Source organism: Aphis gossypii, chromosome 2 (assembly GCF_020184175.1).
Source record: "Aphis gossypii isolate Hap1 chromosome 2, ASM2018417v2, whole genome shotgun sequence".
Lineage (NCBI taxonomy): Eukaryota > Metazoa > Arthropoda > Insecta > Hemiptera > Aphididae > Aphis > Aphis gossypii.
This window is the reverse complement of record NC_065531.1, coordinates 820494-840278: the sequence shown is the minus strand read 5'-3', so window position 1 is coordinate 840278 and position 19785 is coordinate 820494. Positions and strand designations below refer to the sequence as shown.

At 28.6% G+C, this 19785-nt stretch overlaps 3 protein-coding genes across 5 annotated transcripts; 2 read left to right on the top strand and 1 right to left on the bottom strand.

Moving 5' to 3' along the window:
* Positions 1 to 2: 2 nt before the first annotated feature.
* Positions 3 to 7973, top strand: LOC114132732 (extended synaptotagmin-2). 2 transcript variants are annotated; one of them, XM_027998278.2, is made up of 18 exons: positions 3 to 149; positions 2736 to 3423; positions 3528 to 3668; positions 4342 to 4415; positions 4515 to 4581; positions 4646 to 4791; positions 4853 to 4973; positions 5065 to 5235; positions 5311 to 5402; positions 5466 to 5514; positions 5609 to 5698; positions 5762 to 5848; positions 5927 to 6085; positions 6150 to 6314; positions 6529 to 6824; positions 6906 to 7010; positions 7093 to 7192; positions 7275 to 7973. In XM_027998278.2, the coding sequence occupies exons 2-18, from the start codon at positions 3031 to 3033 to the stop codon at positions 7506 to 7508; spliced, it is 2490 nt and encodes an 829-aa protein (XP_027854079.1). In that variant the 5' UTR covers positions 3 to 149; positions 2736 to 3030; the 3' UTR covers positions 7509 to 7973. The 2 variants fall into 2 exon arrangements, with proteins under 2 accessions (XP_027854079.1, XP_027854078.1); XM_027998277.2 differs by lacking the exon at positions 3 to 149 and having other exon boundaries at positions 2591 to 3423.
* Positions 7974 to 9425: 1452 nt separating this feature from the next.
* On the bottom strand, positions 9426 to 11997 carry LOC114132723 (40S ribosomal protein S9). Of its 2 annotated transcripts, none has more exons than XM_027998263.2 (5): positions 11826 to 11996; positions 11184 to 11425; positions 10838 to 10956; positions 10565 to 10632; positions 9426 to 9676 (listed from the first exon to the last, which is right to left on the bottom strand). In XM_027998263.2, the coding sequence occupies exons 2-5, from the start codon at positions 11404 to 11406 to the stop codon at positions 9493 to 9495; spliced, it is 594 nt and encodes a 197-aa protein (XP_027854064.1). In that variant the 5' UTR covers positions 11407 to 11425; positions 11826 to 11996; the 3' UTR covers positions 9426 to 9492. The 2 variants fall into 2 exon arrangements, with proteins under 2 accessions (XP_027854064.1, XP_050058256.1); XM_050202299.1 differs by lacking the exon at positions 9426 to 9676 and adding an exon at positions 9786 to 9948 and having other exon boundaries at positions 11826 to 11997.
* Positions 11998 to 12194: 197 nt separating this feature from the next.
* LOC114132722 (sorting nexin-2-like) lies at positions 12195 to 17828 on the top strand. Its single transcript, XM_027998262.2, has 10 exons — positions 12195 to 12654; positions 12742 to 12879; positions 14162 to 14543; positions 14613 to 14771; positions 14835 to 14956; positions 15020 to 15226; positions 15498 to 15590; positions 15879 to 16022; positions 16092 to 16244; positions 17324 to 17828. Exons 1-10 carry the CDS (start codon positions 12568 to 12570, stop codon positions 17372 to 17374), a joined length of 1536 nt encoding a protein of 511 aa, XP_027854063.1. The 5' UTR covers positions 12195 to 12567; the 3' UTR covers positions 17375 to 17828.
* The last annotated feature ends 1957 nt before the right edge of the window (positions 17829 to 19785 follow it).

The window sequence follows — 19785 nt, the reverse complement described above, 5'->3', positions numbered from 1 at the left end:
TTTTTTTTTACTCATATTACAAATTTATACATCGTGAATCCCTCCTTTAATTTTCTTAACAATTCGTCAGAATTCTAAAGGCTAACCAAGACCTGTATAAATTGTGAGTTCTTTGCGCTCTCTTATTGGAATAAAAATATAATACTTAGGTACGTACCTATTGATTGTTATTACTTTACTCGATAAATTTTAATATTTTATATTTACTGGATTTTGACCAAAAGTTAAATATAATAAAATATAATATGTATTATGGAGAGTTAATTTAGGAAAGTGATTATGCATCATTTTTGATTATAAAAATTGTTTTATGTTCATAAGATGTGATATACATTTTACACATAATATTTGTCTCGAAAAATAACCATTTGGAATAGATGAGGAAATTTTTAATAATTGGATTGTATTGTGTATTGAAAAGTCAAAGGTGAAGTAGAATATTGCAAAAAATATTATAAAATTATTTAGCTTCTTCGTGTAACATGTTTGGAATATACTGACATCTAACATTATTCCAATATAATTACATAGTACTTACGAAGTGTATGATTTGAAATAAAATGAGGTGCATATGTAGTACCATATTAAGAAGGTAATGTAATTAATTTTCTAAGCACAATATTTTAAAATGTTTTCATCAAGTTATAGTAGCTAGTGTTCTAAGTTCCTTTCACTTCGCCGTAACAACTAAATCTCTCATTCTTGTCTAAGTATATTTATATTTTTCAAAAAGTTTTGTGAATAACTATTAAATGTCAAAAATGTTATAACTTGTTTTATTTTATTAATTACAACCTGACTATACGCATAGAATACTAAATATTATGTATTCTATGCAATACGCTTGAGTGCTTGACCTTGTTATCGATAAATTGTTTTTGATGTTTAAAATTTCCATATTAAAAAGTTCTATTTTAATATTACAATTGTATATTATTATTATAATGTGCTAAAATACTTATCAACGATATCGTGTAATGTTGTGTATGATTTCTGTATAATTATACTTATATTAACTAAAATAATATGGTTATTAATAAATGGGTACTTAGTGTTTATTCAGGAATTTCATTAAATTTTTAAAAAAATCAAAATGAAATCAAATGATTCATATCAAATAAAAGATAATCTGAAATACACTATATTAGATGCTCTGGGCATTATAAATTATAATTATAGTTACCTAATTGTTTCGATCCTATTATCGAGGTTAGGTATATTATTTCGAGCAGTAATTCTGTGTAATATTTTATACCTATTGCTTATAACTTATAAGTTATAAGTTATAATACTGTTATATTATTGTGTAACGCGCACATTAGTATCTATGATTGTCCATAAATATCGCATACTCTGTGGCCGATAAAGTTCAGGAATGTGAATCTCCATTTTCCACAAATTTGCCAAAAGTTCCCTTTCCCTTTCATCAAATGTTCGCAACATCACGTCAATAATAAAAGTTAAAACACTTAAAACCGTTTCAGAAAAGACGTCCAAAACAAACGAAGGTCGCCTTTATTATAATGCGCGTTTCTTTGTGTAGGTAACCGAAATTTATATTAATATTATATTGTTACAATATTATGTATAGCAGCAGTTGACTAACTAACAAGGAACTAAATAGTAGAAATAGGTGTTGTAGCTCCGATGACATATAAAAAATCAATTGTTTCTATTCGCATATTATGTTATATTATGTTATTAATTTATAACTCGCAAATACCGACTGCAAAGGTGTTTTCTAGATCTTTAAAAATAAATTCTACAATTATTATTAAATTAAAAAGTACCTAAACTATTTTTATAGAAGCTTTTTAAATGATGGTAATAATTTTAATAATAAAATAAAATATTGAGGTACTTAAGTACTATCTTATATAAAATATGTATTATTAAGTATTATTTTTATAAATACTTATAAATCATAATTAATTATACTTAACTTATTCATCAGCCGTCCCATTATTGATCGATCGACAATGTATTTAATATTGTGAATTTATGATGTTGATTTTTATGTAGGTATTTATTTTATTTTTCGTTACATTTTCAAATATTAAAATGTTTTAACGTCCTAAATAGGTTACTTAGACAATATAAAATATTATTTGTATTATACCGAGGATTTATGGACTTATGGTCATTATGGAATGCACTCGGGAAGTCGGGAACCTTCCAATTGATACGCCACTACGGGGTAACATTCGCATTCCTAAATCGTTAAATGTTTATTTATTTATTTATATTTGTATAAATCTAATCATATTATAATAATTTATTCATATTGAACACGAATAATAATATAAGAAGTTAGGAATAATAATTAAGTATATTAATATATTTTACTATTTATACTATAAAAAAAAATAGTAGGTAAGTATTAAGTAACTACATAATATTAATAATATTATCACAGAATAAATGAAATAATTTTTTTTTATTTTTATTTGATTTCATCTATTGACTATTCCGTGATATTATGTTATAAATGTTAATATTATATAGGCTCTCTAGCCCGGGTGATTGTCGTTATCAACAGATGTTAACAACGGACTGTTTATCAGTTAGGGAGATGATAACTTTTAGGGACTCCAGTACTCCACCAGTCCACCAGCGGTGGAAAAATAAACGAACAGCATGATTAAGTCGTATCGTTATTACGAAAAATTAAAAAAATATTATAATAATAAACGTATCGTAATATAATTATTAATTAATAAAAATTACTTGTTTAGAAACAGTTCATCCACACTACAGAGTGCCGCAAACAAGTCCCACCGGTCACCGTCGAATTTTGTCGACGAAGACCGACTCCTACTCCTCTCAACTGCCTCGGCCGTTTCAACAATATATCAAACATGAAATAATATATTGTTATGATGTCATCGTTTTGAATATTCAATATTATCTCTGTAGAGTTGTATTCATTATATACTCGTTCTTATTCGTGTGGCGTAGACTATCTGACGCCTAGTTATTGTTGTCTCGACATTTTAAAGTTTTCCTTTTTCTTGTCATCGTTCGTCAACAATGGCAGATCGCCAAGGAGATGAACTGCGATTATTGGATGTCGACAATAATTCGTCAGCGTTGGTAACTGAAGCAGAGGTAGCGGACGGCACACTGGACAAACCTACCGTTCGGCAAACTGTTTGGCGAGTGACCAAAGGTCTAGTACCTGTGGTCACCATTTACGCTCTTGGTTTTTGGCGCGTAGCATCCGTCAGCGCCTGGGTGTTGGTGCCATTCTTCTTCTGCCTGTCAGTCGTCCGTGACCTTTTAAGCAACGCTGGCCGAATAAAGCGTCGGCGTGCTCAGCTAGCTGCTGCTGCCGATGAGAAAGATCTGATCACTGCCAACGTTGCGGAGCTACCATCCTGGGTGTTCTTCCCAGATATCCATCGTGCCGAATGGCTCAACCAGGTAGACTTAACAGTAATAACTGATAGTTACTCAACTATCTAAGGCTGGAAAGCGATAACCAGTTCACTGGTGTTTGCTGAATGCTTAATTATGCTTTGTTTTAGATTATCAAACAGATGTGGCCAATGATCAGCGCGTATGCTCAGAGCACCATTAAAAAAACTGTAGAACCAATGGTTGCCGAAAGCCTACGTGAATACAAAATCAACAATTTTGCGTTTGACAAGTTACGACTGGGATCAATAGTGAGTACTGACTACTTAGATACACGTCACGGTTGCAAGTGTTGTCTCTTTCTTACAAATATACAACATGGCAAATTTTTGCACAGTAGAACCAATTGTATGTGTTTAGCTTAAGTATTAGAATGAAATTACTTCTATTAAACTTATAGGAAAGAACATTATCTATCTTCTTTTGTCAATTGTTTACAATATTTTAATTTTTAAGCTATTTATGAGTGTAAAATATTAATATTTAAAAATACTCAAAATCACTTAAAAATTAAAATATGATAAAAAATTGATATGATTATACAGCTTCTAATATTGAAGCTAAACATACTAAATTAATTCTACCATTGATTATAGAATAGACTAGAATGGTTCTACTGAATAAAAATTTGGAACGTACCCATGCTGTACATTGTATGAAAGAGAAAAACATTCTTTCTTTCTTCTAGCTTTTACAGTCCATTTAGGACCTTCGCTGCCTCAACCACATCTTTCCACCTATTCCTATCTTCGCTATCTTCAATCCTTACTAAATCTTCTTTCTTAAAGAAAGAAGATCTTTCTTTATTATTCTTTCTTAAAGAGAAAAACATAGAAGTGTTTAATATTGTATTGTCAATTGAAAATAATAGTTCATAATATTTCACATAAAGTGCATTATTTAAAATAGACTATTTTGTTTAAGCCACCCAAAATCGGAGGTGTCAAAGTCTATGATAAAGTATCACGTGATCAAATAATGTTGGACATCGACGTTATGTAAGCCACGTCATCTATTGATGATTAGTTTATTACCATTCTACATAATATTTTATAACCAATAATTAAAATTAACTATGTTTCATTCATGTTTTATAGATTTGCTAGTGATAGTGACATATCATTCTATGTAAGCGGAATCCCTTGCGGCATCAAAGACTTTCAAGTAATGACAATTAGTTTTTAGTCTTAGAACTAATTTTAATAATAGTAGAAATGTCGATAAACAGATTCGTGGTATGATGAGAGTAGTTATGAAACCATTACTCACTACTTCACCACTGGTAGGTGGAATGCAGATTTTTTTCCTAAATCAACCTGACATTGATTATGATTTGATGGGTGTTGCTGATGTACTGGATATGCCTGGCCTCAAGTAACTGCTGTACATCATAATATCAAATATTACTTCAATGTCAATACAATTATTGTTTTAGTGATGTATTGAAAAAAGTTATTTCTCAACAAGTAGCCGCTACAATGGTTTTACCTAATAAACTGCCTATAGTATTGAGTAATGAAATAGCTGCACATGTAGTAAAGTTACCTGAGCCAGAGGTTAGTATTGTAACTAAGTTCTACATTCTTTAGCCAGATCTCAAAAATGTTATTTGATTATTAATTATTATTTATGGTCTTCTTTTTCTAGGGTGTCCTACGTGTACATATCTTTCAAGCTAAAAATTTGGTAGCAAAAGACATGAGTTTGATAAGAAAAGGCAAATCGGATCCTTATGTCATTGTTACATTGGGTGCTCAACAATACAGAACTCATACAATTAATAATGAATTGAATCCTAAATGGGATTATTGGTGTGAGGTAATGAATGTTATTTTAAAGATCAAATATTTTATTCTAACACTATATAATTATTTTATTACTACTTTTGTATAGTTTGCGTCATTCTCTCCTAGAGGACAGGTATTGAAGCTTAAACTTTATGATGAAGATGAAATGGTGGGCAAAAAACATTCAAATCTAGGAAGGTGAAACACTATTATAAAAATAAATAATAAGTAATTTTATTTTTATTCATTTTTATTGTGTAGAGCTTCAATACAGATTGGCAATGTTGCTAAAACTGGATATTTTGATAAGGTATAAAAAATAATTGAAAATTTTAATTCTTATGCATTCGTTTTATTTTTTTTAAGATATATAATTTTTTTAAACAATCATTTATATTTTATAGTGGATAAACTTGGAAGACACCAAACATGGTATGATACATGTGCGTATGCTTTGGCTGGACTTGACTTTGGAACAAAGTGCATTAAAGAGGGTAATAAAAAAGTGAAGCTACATATTATCTTGTTCATGGTATATTTAATATTACACTGTTTAGGCCCTCACTGAAACTCAAGAACTTCGAATAACAAACCTAAGTTCAGCTGTAGTGATGGTGTATGTAGACTCGGCAATCAATTTACCAGTGTGTATTTTAATGAAATTATGTTCTAAAATCTTAATAATAATATAATATTCTATTATAAATATTGGTAAATTATAGAATGCTCGATCCCAAAGCAAACCAGATCCATTGGTACGAGTAACAGTTGGTCAAACTACCCAAGCGACTGTAGGAAAGTTGCGCACTGAACGTCCTGTCTATGAACAAGGGTTCACGTTTTTAGTGAACAACCCTGAAACAGACACCATCGAATTTAAGGTATTTATAGCAATTTATTATAAGTTTATATAATTTATATTAAGTTTTTTTTTTTATTAATTAGGTTATAGATCAAAAAACCAATACTCAGTTGGGTTTGTATGTGTACGAATTGTCATCACTATTGCTTGCCCAAAATATGCGAGTGGATACTCAACCTTATGATCTGATAATCGACAGTAAGAACCAACAGCATGACAGCAAACTATTGTTTTGTATGCAACTCAAAGTATGTTTTTATATTCAAGCTATAATTTAACACAATGTTGTGCGTACAATAGGGTTTTGGATTTTTGATCCTCCCCCCCCCTTTATTGGCTTTTTTTAGTATATAAAAACCATTTATATTTTATACTACTTAATATAACACACTTCAATTTTTTGTATGTCACTGATATTGAATTAAAAAAAATACTTGATTACTTACTTTCGACTTTATTTAGTTTTTGAAAAAGTTGCCCGTATTGGTTGATGTCAATGATGACACTGCTTCAGTAACAAAACCACTATCAAGACAGACATCTGTACAGTCAACAAAATCTGTCAACAGTGTCATAACATCTGCAGACGTGTCTGAGATTCAGTCATCAGCTGTTGGAGTTAACACACCCACAGATGGTATGAGTAGGACCTCATCAATTAAGAGAGATTCAACCGTATCTCGGAATTCACATGCTGGTGGAGGTGATCAAGAACCACTCATTGAGCAAGCCGAAACTACCGAACTGTTAAATGAACCGTAGGAATCATATTTTATTGCTATGTATTATTGTCTTATAGAATTACATCTTTTTTATTTATATATTTTTTAACCAAATAGTGAAGAAGAACCCGCTCCTGGCACAGGAATTTTAGGCAGCATACAAATCACATTGACATTCAGTGTGGCTAGACAACGTCTCAATGTTACCATTCATAAAGTTGTGTAAGAATACTATTATTTCATTAGTTTTGACACTATATGCATGATAATTATTAATAGTCATGTACACATTGATTTTTTTCAGTAACCTACCAATCAAAGAACCTTCGGACATCCCTGATCCTTATGTTAAGTTGTATGTGCTACCCAAAAAAGAAAACAGTAACACCAAACGAAAAACTGAAGTAAGACTCTAAAGCATGAAGAAATGATAAATGTTATTATTATATTTTAGAAAATAATATGTACTTATATTTGAATGTATAGACATACAAGGACAACTGCAACCCTGTATATGAAGAAACATTTGAGTACATCATGGGAGTGGCTGAATTAAACAGCAAACAGCTGGAGGTGACTGTCCTGACCAAGAAGACTTGGCACAGTCCTGTCTTGGGTCAGATAGTGTTGAACATTTGTGACTATGTCAACATAAACACTCCCAGTTATACTGGTTGGTTTGACTTAGAAGCTGAAATCAAAGAAGGTACCGTCGGTTAATTCTAATTCATAGTGCTTTAAACATATTACCTATTGTTAATTTTATAAATGGCGTACATTAAACATTTTACTACATTATGGTGCTTAAATACTATAATTTACCTTAAGGCAGCGTAATATGTATTTATTTTTAAACTTTTAGTCACGTTATATATTTTATTTTTATCTATTTTGCATTGTTAAATTTATTTTTACTATTATTTGTATATGTATTGTATGTACAAAAAATTTTTTTCTTGTGTACTTTTCTAACTTAATTTGAAAACAATTCCGTCTTTATAAAGTATTATTTGTTGAAAACCCATTGATTTATACTTGTATTAACAATATTGAACAAATTCACTAGTGCCACGCTTTTTAATTAATTATATTTTTTAATACTTACACATTAATTTGTATCTTAATAGAATGTTTTATAATATCACATTATTGTTATTGAAATGGATTTATCTAATTCTCAATTGTTATTTGTTTTATAAATTTAATTTGTATTGTCACAATACAAAATTTTGACCATCTCATAAAGTTACACTGTTCAAGTCTCAAACGTATTAGATACAACAATAACAATTAAATATAAACACGACTTGCAGAAGTGTAGCCTCAGTCACCAAATTATGCTATTAGTATTATTAGGAAAAAATGTTAAATTATAAATCATAATTGTAGTGTCACCTTATAACTAATGAACATGTTGAGCTTTCTATTAGTAATTAAGGTGTTCACAGTTAATACAAAATCAATTAAACAATTACTATCACCAGAAAATATTACTCAAAACTATAAAAGAAAAAATGTACATATCATGTCTCATAATCGACAAATGTATTTTTTTTTTTTTCAACTATTATTATCGAAACGACTGTCTGGGTCTTTATCGAAGTCTTTTTGCTTGGGAGGGGTAGAGTGCAGTATGTAGCACTTGTACCCCCTTCTCTTAGGAAGAGAATATTCAAGTGTGTGGACTTCACTCCTAAAGGAGTGGGTCCGGTGGGGGGCAGAGTAGGCAACCAGAACGACAGCTGGGGAGAGAGACTACAGAAAATTCTGTAGAATATTTTTTGCACGGAGTCGGGTTCGAACTAGTGACTGCGCGCGTCGTAGCAAACTTGTGTACCACATTGCCCCTTAAATGCATTATTTAACTAAATTTTAGCATAGCGAGCATATTTGATAAGGTTTAATGAAAATCTTTAATTTAATTTATTATGCTATGAACTTAAAACAATGTTCTACAATTATGATTTTATGAGCAATATCAACTACCGATTAACTAAATAATACATTTACAAGTTGAAAATCCAAACAATTTCAGTTTTAATATTGTCCATGTAAATCAAGTACAGTGATAACCAAAACTTAAGTACTGTATAATGGAATGCAATTATTCTTCACCGAAGTTTAATTTTACTCATAAGCAATTAGTATAGCACCATAAACAAAGGCCATTAGAAATTATCATATTACATATTATTCTTCTACAATACAAGTAACCTAATAGCTAAAATACTCAACTAAACATACAAAATACGAATCATAATTTAGTAATTAAAAATATTTCTATAAATCCGGAGTACCAAATGGCGGCCTACAATGAGAAAAAAAACCAATAATTTAATACATAACCTTATCAACATATTTTAATAAATATTATATACTCTTAAGTTTTTAAGCCCACGAAAATTTACCAAATTCATAATGTGGCTCATGCAAAGTATTTAATGGTGAACCCCGTCTATACCAAAAGAACATAAGGTCTCTCAAAAATATGGATTAAGATTGTCTTTGGACATCAACAAATGTCAATTCAATTGAAGTCGATGTGATTAATCCATACTTCCAATAATTTCTATTGTGTAAAATAATATTGTATTTTAATAACTGCACAAATGAGCCAAACTAAATAATAACTTAAAATTAATAGTCAATATATTTTTTATTAAAAAAAATACAATGTACAGATTAAGAGGAACGATTAAAAAGATTAATCTTCTTCTTCTTCAGCGGCATTGCCATCATCTTTGGCAGTCTTAGCCTTCCTCAAGTTCTTCCTCTTAACACGTCCTGGACGGCCACCACCGAATGGCGATTTCAGGGAGAAGTCAATGTGTTTCTGAGAGTCCAAACGAACAATGAATGATGGTACATTTACAACCTGTTTGCGCACACTATAAAATTAAAAAAAAAAATTATTAACTCATTCTGAACTATAAGGTAATTAATAAGAAGTATCAAAGAAGACATTTGTAAATGACTTAAATTATGAGTAACTCACATTTTTGGTCTTAGTAACATGGTTTAATCAAAGGGACCATAACCACACAATTAAATGGTAGTTATACAGACGTTAAAATGACACTATAAATAATGAACATTTTAAGTGGCCTGTTAAAAATAAAATCTTTATCATTGCCAACATTGAGAGGCAGTTGGTTTTCATCTAATTAAGAAAACAATTATTCGACTTATTAGCCTTTAAGTAGAAGAAACTATGTAAATATAAATTTAGTATTTATAACTAAACTCACACATGTAACAAATTAAATTCAGTACAAAGTTGTCACTTTGTCATGAAAAAGACAGAAAATAGTAATTCTGACCTTTGATTAACCAAAGTCTATTTATTTAGCCCATTGTGATTAGGATTATTTAACATGTATAGTGAATATCCTTGCCCAAGAACAAATGGCATATACATTTAATACAAGTGAAATAATAATACAAAGCATTGAGCTGTCACTTTGTCATGAAAAAGACAGAAGATGAACATTCCGACCTTTGATTAACCAAAGTATTATGTTTTAGCCTTATCATGATTAAGATTTGCTCATATAATATTAAAGAACATCTTTGCCCAAGAATAATAGGCTTTAATTAAAAGATAATTGATAATATTGTAGCATTGTCATGAAAAAGATCAAAAAACATTTATTTGAACTTGGATTAACACAATGCAAATACTTTAGCCCAATTGTGATTAGGATTATCGTGATAGAATTTACCAGTATCCTTGCCCAAAACAATTGGCATAGTTTTTGAAAACAATAAATACATACCGAATGTGTCTTTGACGGATCAAAACTCGTGCATGATGAATGGATTTGGCCAATCCCAATTTGAAAACCTAAAATGACATATTTATCTTAATATAAAGCATGTTTGAAATTTAATTTAAAAAAAAAATTGATAATAAGAAGCTGTAAACTCTCAGATATTTAACTATCAACAAAAATATTTTTCAGAAGAGGTGTCAGAAAATAATTATAAATTCATCATATAAATTTATCAGCTTTTTATCATTATTACACAAATAAATAACATATATTTACCTGGGTTTGCAGTCTGCGTTCCAAGAAATCTTCAATTTTCAAGCCCAAAACGTAATCGAGCTTCATACGGCCCTCATCTAATACACCAATGCGAACCAATCTACGCAACAAAGCATTACCTGTAAACAGTTTATTTAATAATCACATTACTGGGTAGGAAACGGCAACACATTAAACAGTATAAAAAATTTAATGATTTAACAAAATACAATTCAACTCAGTAAGGTTTAAATTAGCAACACTGTCGGAATTTCAGACGAGAGGTGTCAGAATATAATTTGATTTCATCATAGTCATATCATGTTAACAAAAGAAAATGGCAGGTTTGGCATAAATTAAAACAAACCTTCAAAAAGTCGTTTTTGGTCTTTCTCTTCAAGGGTCAACAATTCACGAGCGGCTTTACGGATCTTGGCCAATGTGTATTTCACACGCCATACTTCACGCTTATTTCTCAGACCATACTCTCCGATGATCTTCAATTCCTGGTCCAAACGTGCTTTCTCATATGGACGACGAGGAGTCACGTACGTCTTACTGTATACGGACGGGATACGACCGTTGACCATTTTGAATGGTTATCTGAAACTAAAATAGTCAAAACGTGATGTATAAACAATCAAAACAATTGAATGGATATTAAACATATTCCAATATTTGGACCCACGAGGTCATGAGACGATCTATCAGTTGGTAAGGTAACATGCGTTAAAACAAAAAAAGAAAGTAAAACAGTATGGAAAAAAACCGAAACACCGCTAAAAATGTCAAAATCTAAAATATGTGTAATTAAAGAATGATATAAGTAAAGTCCAATAAGAGACAAAGAATTAGTGTGCGGTAAGCTCGTGACGGTAATTTTTTTTTATCCGTTTTGATCGAGCAGGGTAAAGGCTGAAAACTATCGAAAATAACACGAAACCACAATCAATAGTTCAGAAATAATAAATAGTATAAAAAACGAAAAATATTGGTTTACAATACTTACAGTAAAAAAAGGAGAAATCAATCAACAGAACTGAACTGTTGAACGTACGCATCCAAAAAGAACAGAGCGAAATGCGAATGTCCTGAAAGAGTCACCACTCAATAGAACGTAAGCAAGTAAGTTTAGCTCAGTGGCTCACCCTATATTGTAAATTGTAATGATCATGTATGGCGCTGCACATCGGTTGGTGTATAGTGGTATACGTGGTAACATTAAAGGTAACACTGTCTACGCAAAAGACAAAACGGTGAGTGACGTGAGAGACGGAGACCAGTGCAGCCAACACATACGACCTATGGACTTGTTATCTTTCTGCTGACATCCGTTATCACCACAAAATGAATACGGGCGTTTTGCAGACGTGATAGATATTATTATATTATTACTATTTGTCGTATAGACAGAGTATAGACCATAAACTTTAAATTTTACACTACACAGCCAGTACCCACTTGTCTTCTCACTATCCACTATCCGGTATCCACAGACCAGAGACTATTTGAAACAGTTGGAACTACTACTGCCTTACAAATTGTGTATACTAGTTTGGCTGTGATTTCATATTATACACACGTCTCATTCATATTTTGTAGTGGTAATCGGTTCGAAGTCGCATTTTCGTTTATTCGTTTAATTTTCATCTTTTTCCTTTCATTGATTGTCGTATTTGAAAGTGACGACAAACAAAGTCCAGACGTATAGTTACTTTCGCCACTGGACTTTTCTCTCCAGTTTTTAGATTATGACCGACGAAAAATTACCGCCCATGATGGCCACAGACGATCCAGTCGATGATGAGGACGACGATATCTTCAGTTCAACAATAGACGTGAGTGACCATGATTTTAGTAGGGGCGTATCTAAGAGGAAAGAAAATGGTTTCAAGCAAAACTTTTGTGCTTTAATTGGTTATTAGGATCTTAGCAGTCTGCGCAATGAAGAGCTTTTTGTGTCATCATCAACAGTTCTTCCACCGTTGACCAATATCAATTTAAACGAAGAATCATCCACGCTGCTTGAATCAGATGTACCGCTAATCAATGATCATAAAGAGGTGAGTTTTAGTAAAAGTTGTTGGGCTCATGGAATTACAATTTAGGCTAATAAAAACTATATTAATTTAGGTACAGTAAATGTAGCTGAATTCACATAGGGGACAACCCTAATCAATTAAATAAAACTCTCCCACTTTAAGCAAAGATTTAAAACAGTATATTTCATAAAAGTATTTTAGTCAAATATAATTTACTATTTAAATCAGTTACTTGAAAAATGGATAATTATTTATATTGTTTCTTTTATACATGTTAGGTATATTTTTATTTTTGTACTAGCTATCCTTTTGCTACTATGTTGCCAATTAAAAACAACAACTCTTATGTGATTCAAATGCTATTAAATTTCTTATTTAATACTTTTCATTCATAGACTTTACAGTTTCTTTTACCTTTATAGTTGTCCCTGTGCTTTGTTACTTGTAAAAAATTTTAGCTCTTATATGGGACTGTTTTTATCATTACTGACATTATTAATATTGTCGGCTTCTAACTTGTCACATTGTTCACCTGCAGCCCGCACTATTAATTTATTTTCACTTTGTGCTCTCTCTGACATTTTTTTATTTTTGCCAGCTTCTAAGGGCCATTACATAATGTTAAATAATGTATAACTTCCTTTAAGAATTTAGTTATAAAGTGTAAAAAAAAATTTCAAATCCAAATGGTAGTTTTAGAAACTAATGCATTCAAACGTATAAACTCTTTTGCTTAATTATATTAATATAGTATAAATGGTATCTATCTTGTTTTAGAAATAATAATTCATTTAACATTTTGTATCAAATTCAAACAATGGATAACAACAGTAATTTATCTTATTTTTCACTATTTATTTAAAAAAATTAAATGACTTATGTCTATTACATATTTATATCAATTACCAGTCATTTATTTGAACAATTATTAGCTATAATACTTAATATTATACATTAAACAGTTAACTGGCTTTGTTACATATAAATATTTTAATTTTGCTATTATAATAAGTTAATATTTTTAAGTTCTTCATAGTTAGTTTTATTCATTAAGTATTATGCCAAATTCTCCAACAAAATGAAAGTTAGTGTTACAACTATGATGTTAATAAAATGTTTTATCTTGTTTATATTCTATAAAGTTTCACAACCTCATGTTTTATTTTTTATTTTTTTGTACCCATTAACATTTATATAATTATATTATATATTTATGAAGATTGATAGTTTATTTAATTTATATTAGTTGATTATTTATTAACTGTACCTATGTTTAACTCAAATAAATTTATTATTGTTATAGGTGGAACAGTTGCCTAGTAAAGTAATTTCTAATGGATTTGAAGAAGAAATTAATTTAAAAGAAAACGATACTCCTTCAGTTACTGAAAAAAATAATCAAGTGGATGATATGCCAAATGTGTCTAATAATGATATAAACTTTGAAAATATTGAAAACGGTTTTATTAAAATATCTATATCTGAGACTACTAAGGTTGGCGAAGGCATGAGCTCCTATGTTGCATATAGAATTGTCACCCGTACAAATATGACTATGTTTAAAACAAATAATATGGCAGTACTTAGAAGGTTTAGTGATTTTCTAGGATTACATAATAAACTAACTGAAAAATATTTAAGAAATGGGCGTCTCATACCCCCTGCTCCTCAAAAAAATATGTTAGGTATAAGCAGCATAAAAAAAGTGTGTGTACATAAAATAAAATAATTTATAATTTTAAAATTTTATTAAGGTTCAACCAGAATTAAAATATCTGGAAATCAATCAGATCAAGCAACATCAGCAGAATTCATTGAAAAAAGACGTTTGGCGTTAGAAAGATTCTTAAAAAGGATTGCTCTACACCCAATTCTTCGCAATGATAAATGCTTCTGTGATTTCCTAGAACAAGGTATTTTTTATATTATAATTGGTATTGATTCATAATAATTTGTCATAAATAAAACTTGTGTAGACTGTGAACTTCCAAAAGCGACTAGTACATCTGCATTAAGTGGTGCTGGTGTTATGAGACTTTTTAATAAAGTTGGAGAAACCGTTAACAAAATAACTTATAAAATGGATGAAAATGAACCCGTAATTATAGTTTAATTCATTTTATTTATTATTATTAATTGATTAATAACAATTTATTCTTAGTGGTTTGAAGAAAAAGAAGTACAAATAGAGAATTTGGATTTGCAACTTCGTAATTTACATGGTGCTGTTGAATCATTAGTGATAAATCGTAAAGAATTAGCTCATTCAAGTGGATCATTCGCAAAATCTGCTGCAGTATTGAGTAATTGTGAAGAACATACTGGATTATCACGTGCTTTATCACAACTTGCCGATGTATTTGAAAAGGTTAAATATAAATCAACACCACAAATCACAAATTTATAACTGTGATACACACTTTTAAATGATTTTTTATCCTGAAATTTTTTTATATCAGTTTATAAAATAATTCATAGTAATAATATTATTATTATGTGTAATTTACTCATTTTAATTGTTTACAAAAATTTTCAAATTAAATTTTTTTGGTCAATTATTTTTAATAATGAAAAAATGTTTTAACTCACTACTAAATCATATTAATTGTTTTATTCTTTTTTCAAATTATATTTTATAGGTTGAATCGGTAAGAACTGAACAAGCTAATACAGATTTCTCTATTTTTTGTGAACTATTAAAGGATTATATTGGCCTTATTGGAGCTGTAAAAGTATGTTATACTTTATTTAATTTTCTATAATTCCAGTGGTTTCAAACAAAATGTTGAATAATCTGATCAACAGCCACCCTATTTAATTAAACTTTATCATCTACCCCATCCCACTAATATTAGTTTATAGGATTAATTCACTCTTTACTTATATACCAGTAAGATATACTCTATAACCACTAAAAAAAATAGTATAGTCATGATCAGACTTCAACCCTCAAGTTTGGCACCACTGTTATAATACTATTAAGTATAATTATTAAAATTATTTACTTTAATTTTTTTTAGAATGTATTTCATGAACGAGTTAAAGTTTACCAAAATATGCAACATGCACAAATGATATTAACAAAAAAACGAGAACAAAAAACCAAGTTTGAACTTACTGGACGTTTGGACAAAGTAGGCTCAGTTACAAATGAAGTGTCCGAGGTAAAGTCAATAAAAATAATGTTACCATATTGTAAGAACTTGATATAATAATTATTGCTTTGTTTCTAGTGGGAAGCAAAATTATCCAGATGTCAAGATGAATTTGATCAGATTTCTAAAACCATTAAAGTAGAATTTGAACAGTTTGAGATAAACCGAATCAAAGAATTTAAGACAGTTATATCATCATATCTTGAAGAAATGATTAACCATCAAACTCTGGTAACATTATTGTCTTAAAATGTTTAAGTTATTGTTATATTATTATTGTCCGATAAAAAAAAGTATTTAATTAAAAATTACTACTTTACAGTAAAAAATATTTAAGATTGAAACTTCCTTGGTCAATAAGTTTTAATACTTAAATAGTTAAATTAATTTCAGTAATTTGACCTTTTTTATAAAATTTAATTAAAATGCAATTTTTGAAACTCCTTTTTATCGCATACCAATAGTATTATAATTGAAATATATATATATAGGGGTGCTTCTAGTGGCGGATCTAGGATTTTTTGGGGGAGCTCAATATTTTTATAAAAACACTTATATTAATATAATAGTATTTTAAAATATATTATTATATGGCCATAAATCCGCCACTGGGTGCTTCACTGAGGACACCAACCCCTTTTTTCTCCAATAGGGAAATAATTCAAAATTTGATTTTTAAAACTTTTAAATACACGAGAAGACCATATTTTTAAATTCATAAAATTTTTGAACCATTTAATGCCCCGATAGTCCTTTAGTAATACAAACTTCAAATGGTTATCCCCTTTTTTTTTCTCTAAATTTTTGTCCATATCTTTTTTTTTTCATATGGTGACGTCTTTAATGAAAACAAGTATACACCTTTTAAAAATGTAACTAAATAACAAATATCGAATTATACTAACTAATAACTAACTAAAACAATATAAATTAATTATATGAAGGCCTAGACCAGCAGTTCCCAACCTGGGGTACGCTAATCCCTAGGGGTACGTGGCATCATCTTATGGAGTACGCGAAAAAATAATTTTTCGTTTGTTTATATTCTAAATTGATATTTGGGGTACGTGAAATGGTGGTGAGAGAGGTCTAGGGGTACATGAATGAAAAAAGGTTGAGAATCGCTGGCCTAAACTATTCTTCTCTTCTTCTTCTTCTTCTTCTTTTGGCCATGGTTAGGTTAGATTATTAAGTGTTATAAAATGTTGAAAAATGTTTTTATTAAAGAATAAAAGAATAAAAATTGTTAGTAAATCACATTATATATTATACTGAATATACTTTTAATTTGATGAAACCTTTTTTCTTAGATTATTAAACATTGGCAAGCGTTTATTCCTGAAGCTAAAGCCATAGCTTGACCCAATTCTAATAACAAATGTGATTTGGCTTCTAACAAACGTAAAGAACCAATTCATATTTTAGAATTTGCTGGAAATATATTGGAAGCATATACAGAGTCATAAATTTAATATTCTAATTTATTTATTTATGCGTTTATCATAATTTTTAAAGTTCATTATTTATCCCAAAATACTCATGTATTTCTCCATTATTATTATTATTATTTTTAAATATTCTATTATATTAATTTATCTTTATTTTTATATTATCAATGCATATGCATAAATACATATATAATATATAAATATAATACATAACATGTATATTTATATTAAAATAATAATTATTGATGTTTACCTATTTGCTATAAATTATTATAAAACCAATTGTCTTTATTATATTGTTGTTAATGGTACATTTCACGATCTTGTGTAATCACCTAATATAAATTACGAAAACAAATAAGTTGATATTAGTTATATATTATTTATTGTTAAAATTATTATATGTATACATTTACCAATTAAATCAGTCATCTATAAGTTTTGGAATTACTTGTCTTTTTATTCTACGTTTAACTATCTGTAAAATATTTTAATCTTAATAAATTATCATGTTATAGTTATGTACATACGTGGTAATAATAAATACTTTTAATAGATCTCAAAACAAAATTTACTAAATTTAAAATTACTTAAAACAAGAAGCAACTACTAAAATTATAATCCTAGTGAAAATATTATATTTTTTTCATCAGGACAAAATTTCATATTATCCACTTAATAAACAATAGTTTATACTTTTTGTTTTTAATATTAAGATTATCATAATATTATAGTACTACAGTCAAGTCCAATTTCATCAATAGTATATGTAAAACAAAAATTTGAGATCTCTTCTAAAAAAAAAATAATAAAAGTTGAAACATTGAATGAGTTGTAAATTTAAACATTTAACACTACTGATTTGTAAAACACTCTTAAAGTCTTAAAATGGCTTGAATGATACAAAAGCAATTTGTTCTCATGATTATAATTTATACTGTTATAATATGTCAAAATCTCATGCCGAACCATAAATTTGAAAAGAACAATAATAAACAACACATAATTTTTTAAATATGGGGAATTTAGCTTTAATTCCTCAGTTAGTTTTATTAGCTGTATAGTACATGTTGACTGTTGAGTATACCAATAATTCTAGGTAAAAAAAGCTATATTTTATCGTTTTCTAAAAAATTTTATTGTATGCATATTAATTATTCATTGGTTAATTTATCCATTGTTCGAATATTTAAGTTTTTCAACATTTTTTATAATGAATATTGATTCTGAGTGGAGACAGTATGCCAGCCTATATTTCTAAGGATACTGCTATTAGCTGATAAATAGCAATACTATTTTTATATAGTTCCATTTATTTTTACCAACAAATAATTGTATACAAATATTTATTATAACTTATATTAACTCTGTAATAATAATTATTATAATATTACTAACATCAAGCTGTTATTAACTTATAAGTCAATATCCTATACTCTTATGTACCTACTTTAAAACAATATGAATAGGTTCATGGTAAAAAAACTTAAAATGAATCTATAAGTAGTTTGACTAAGTAATTTTTACGAATAGGTAAACTATTTACAAAACAATTTTTCGTTAATGAATTAACTTGTATTAGGGGTCTATTGAAAATATTGTAATAAATTTGTAAGCTAATGAACAATCATTAAAATTATCAAAAAAATTGTAATGCTTATAAAATAGTTTAAATAAAACTTACCTTAGTATTTTGACTATTGAATATCAAATTGTGAATAAAAAATATCAATGTAAGGTACAGTGAAATTTAAAAGTCTAAAATTATTATTTTTTGTATTACAGTAAAAAAAACAAAAATTGTTTAAGAAGTCATTATTTTATATGAATAAGTATTATCTAATTTCATTGTAATTTTAACTTCACCTGCTTATAAAAAAAAAAAAGTAATGTAGTTTCAGCCTTAAGTCTGAACTTTGGTTTTGAATTATAAAATGAAAAACTTATTAACTTAAATTTTCAAATTTTTTAACCTAGCATACTAAATAATTTTATCAGTATTTATATTGAAAAAAACCCAATAAATATGCTTCAAATTCCTATTATCAGCTCAAAAAGTGCTAATAGATTTTTAAAAGTACACTTTGTTCAGAAAATGCTAATATAATATTTGATATACATCTTAATTTTTACTTATTATCTGTTATTTGTTTTTAAAATACAATAAAATAACTAGCTAAATAAATTTTGTCAATGTTTGTGTGACTATACTACCATTTTTCCGTAAATTTAAGTCTTCCCCGGCTATAAATTGAATAATTTTTATTTTGTAACTCTCAAAGTACCTATCTTCCAATTACATTCAATATGTTACCAGAATCCGT

Excerpts from the sequence above, each read along its gene's own strand:
- LOC114132723 (XM_027998263.2), bottom strand. The coding sequence starts at position 11,406 with ATGGTCAACGGTCGTATCCCGTCCGTATACAGTAAGACGTACGTGACT. Across the intron at positions 10,957-11,183 it reads CCAAAAACGACTTTTTGAAG|GTAATGCTTTGTTGCGTAGA; the intron begins GTTTGTTTTAAT and ends AACTGTTTACAG. Across the intron at positions 9,677-10,564 it reads ATCCGTCAAAGACACATTCG|TGTGCGCAAACAGGTTGTAA; the intron begins GTATGTATTTAT and ends TTAATTTTATAG.
- LOC114132732 (XM_027998278.2), top strand. The coding sequence starts at position 3,031 with ATGGCAGATCGCCAAGGAGATGAACTGCGATTATTGGATGTCGACAAT. Across the intron at positions 4,582-4,645 it reads GCGGCATCAAAGACTTTCAA|ATTCGTGGTATGATGAGAGT; the intron begins GTAATGACAATT and ends GTCGATAAACAG. Across the intron at positions 4,792-4,852 it reads CTGGATATGCCTGGCCTCAA|TGATGTATTGAAAAAAGTTA; the intron begins GTAACTGCTGTA and ends TTATTGTTTTAG.
- LOC114132722 (XM_027998262.2), top strand. The coding sequence starts at position 12,568 with ATGACCGACGAAAAATTACCGCCCATGATGGCCACAGACGATCCAGTC. Across the intron at positions 12,655-12,741 it reads TCTTCAGTTCAACAATAGAC|GATCTTAGCAGTCTGCGCAA; the intron begins GTGAGTGACCAT and ends ATTGGTTATTAG. Across the intron at positions 14,957-15,019 it reads AAATGGATGAAAATGAACCC|TGGTTTGAAGAAAAAGAAGT; the intron begins GTAATTATAGTT and ends ATTTATTCTTAG.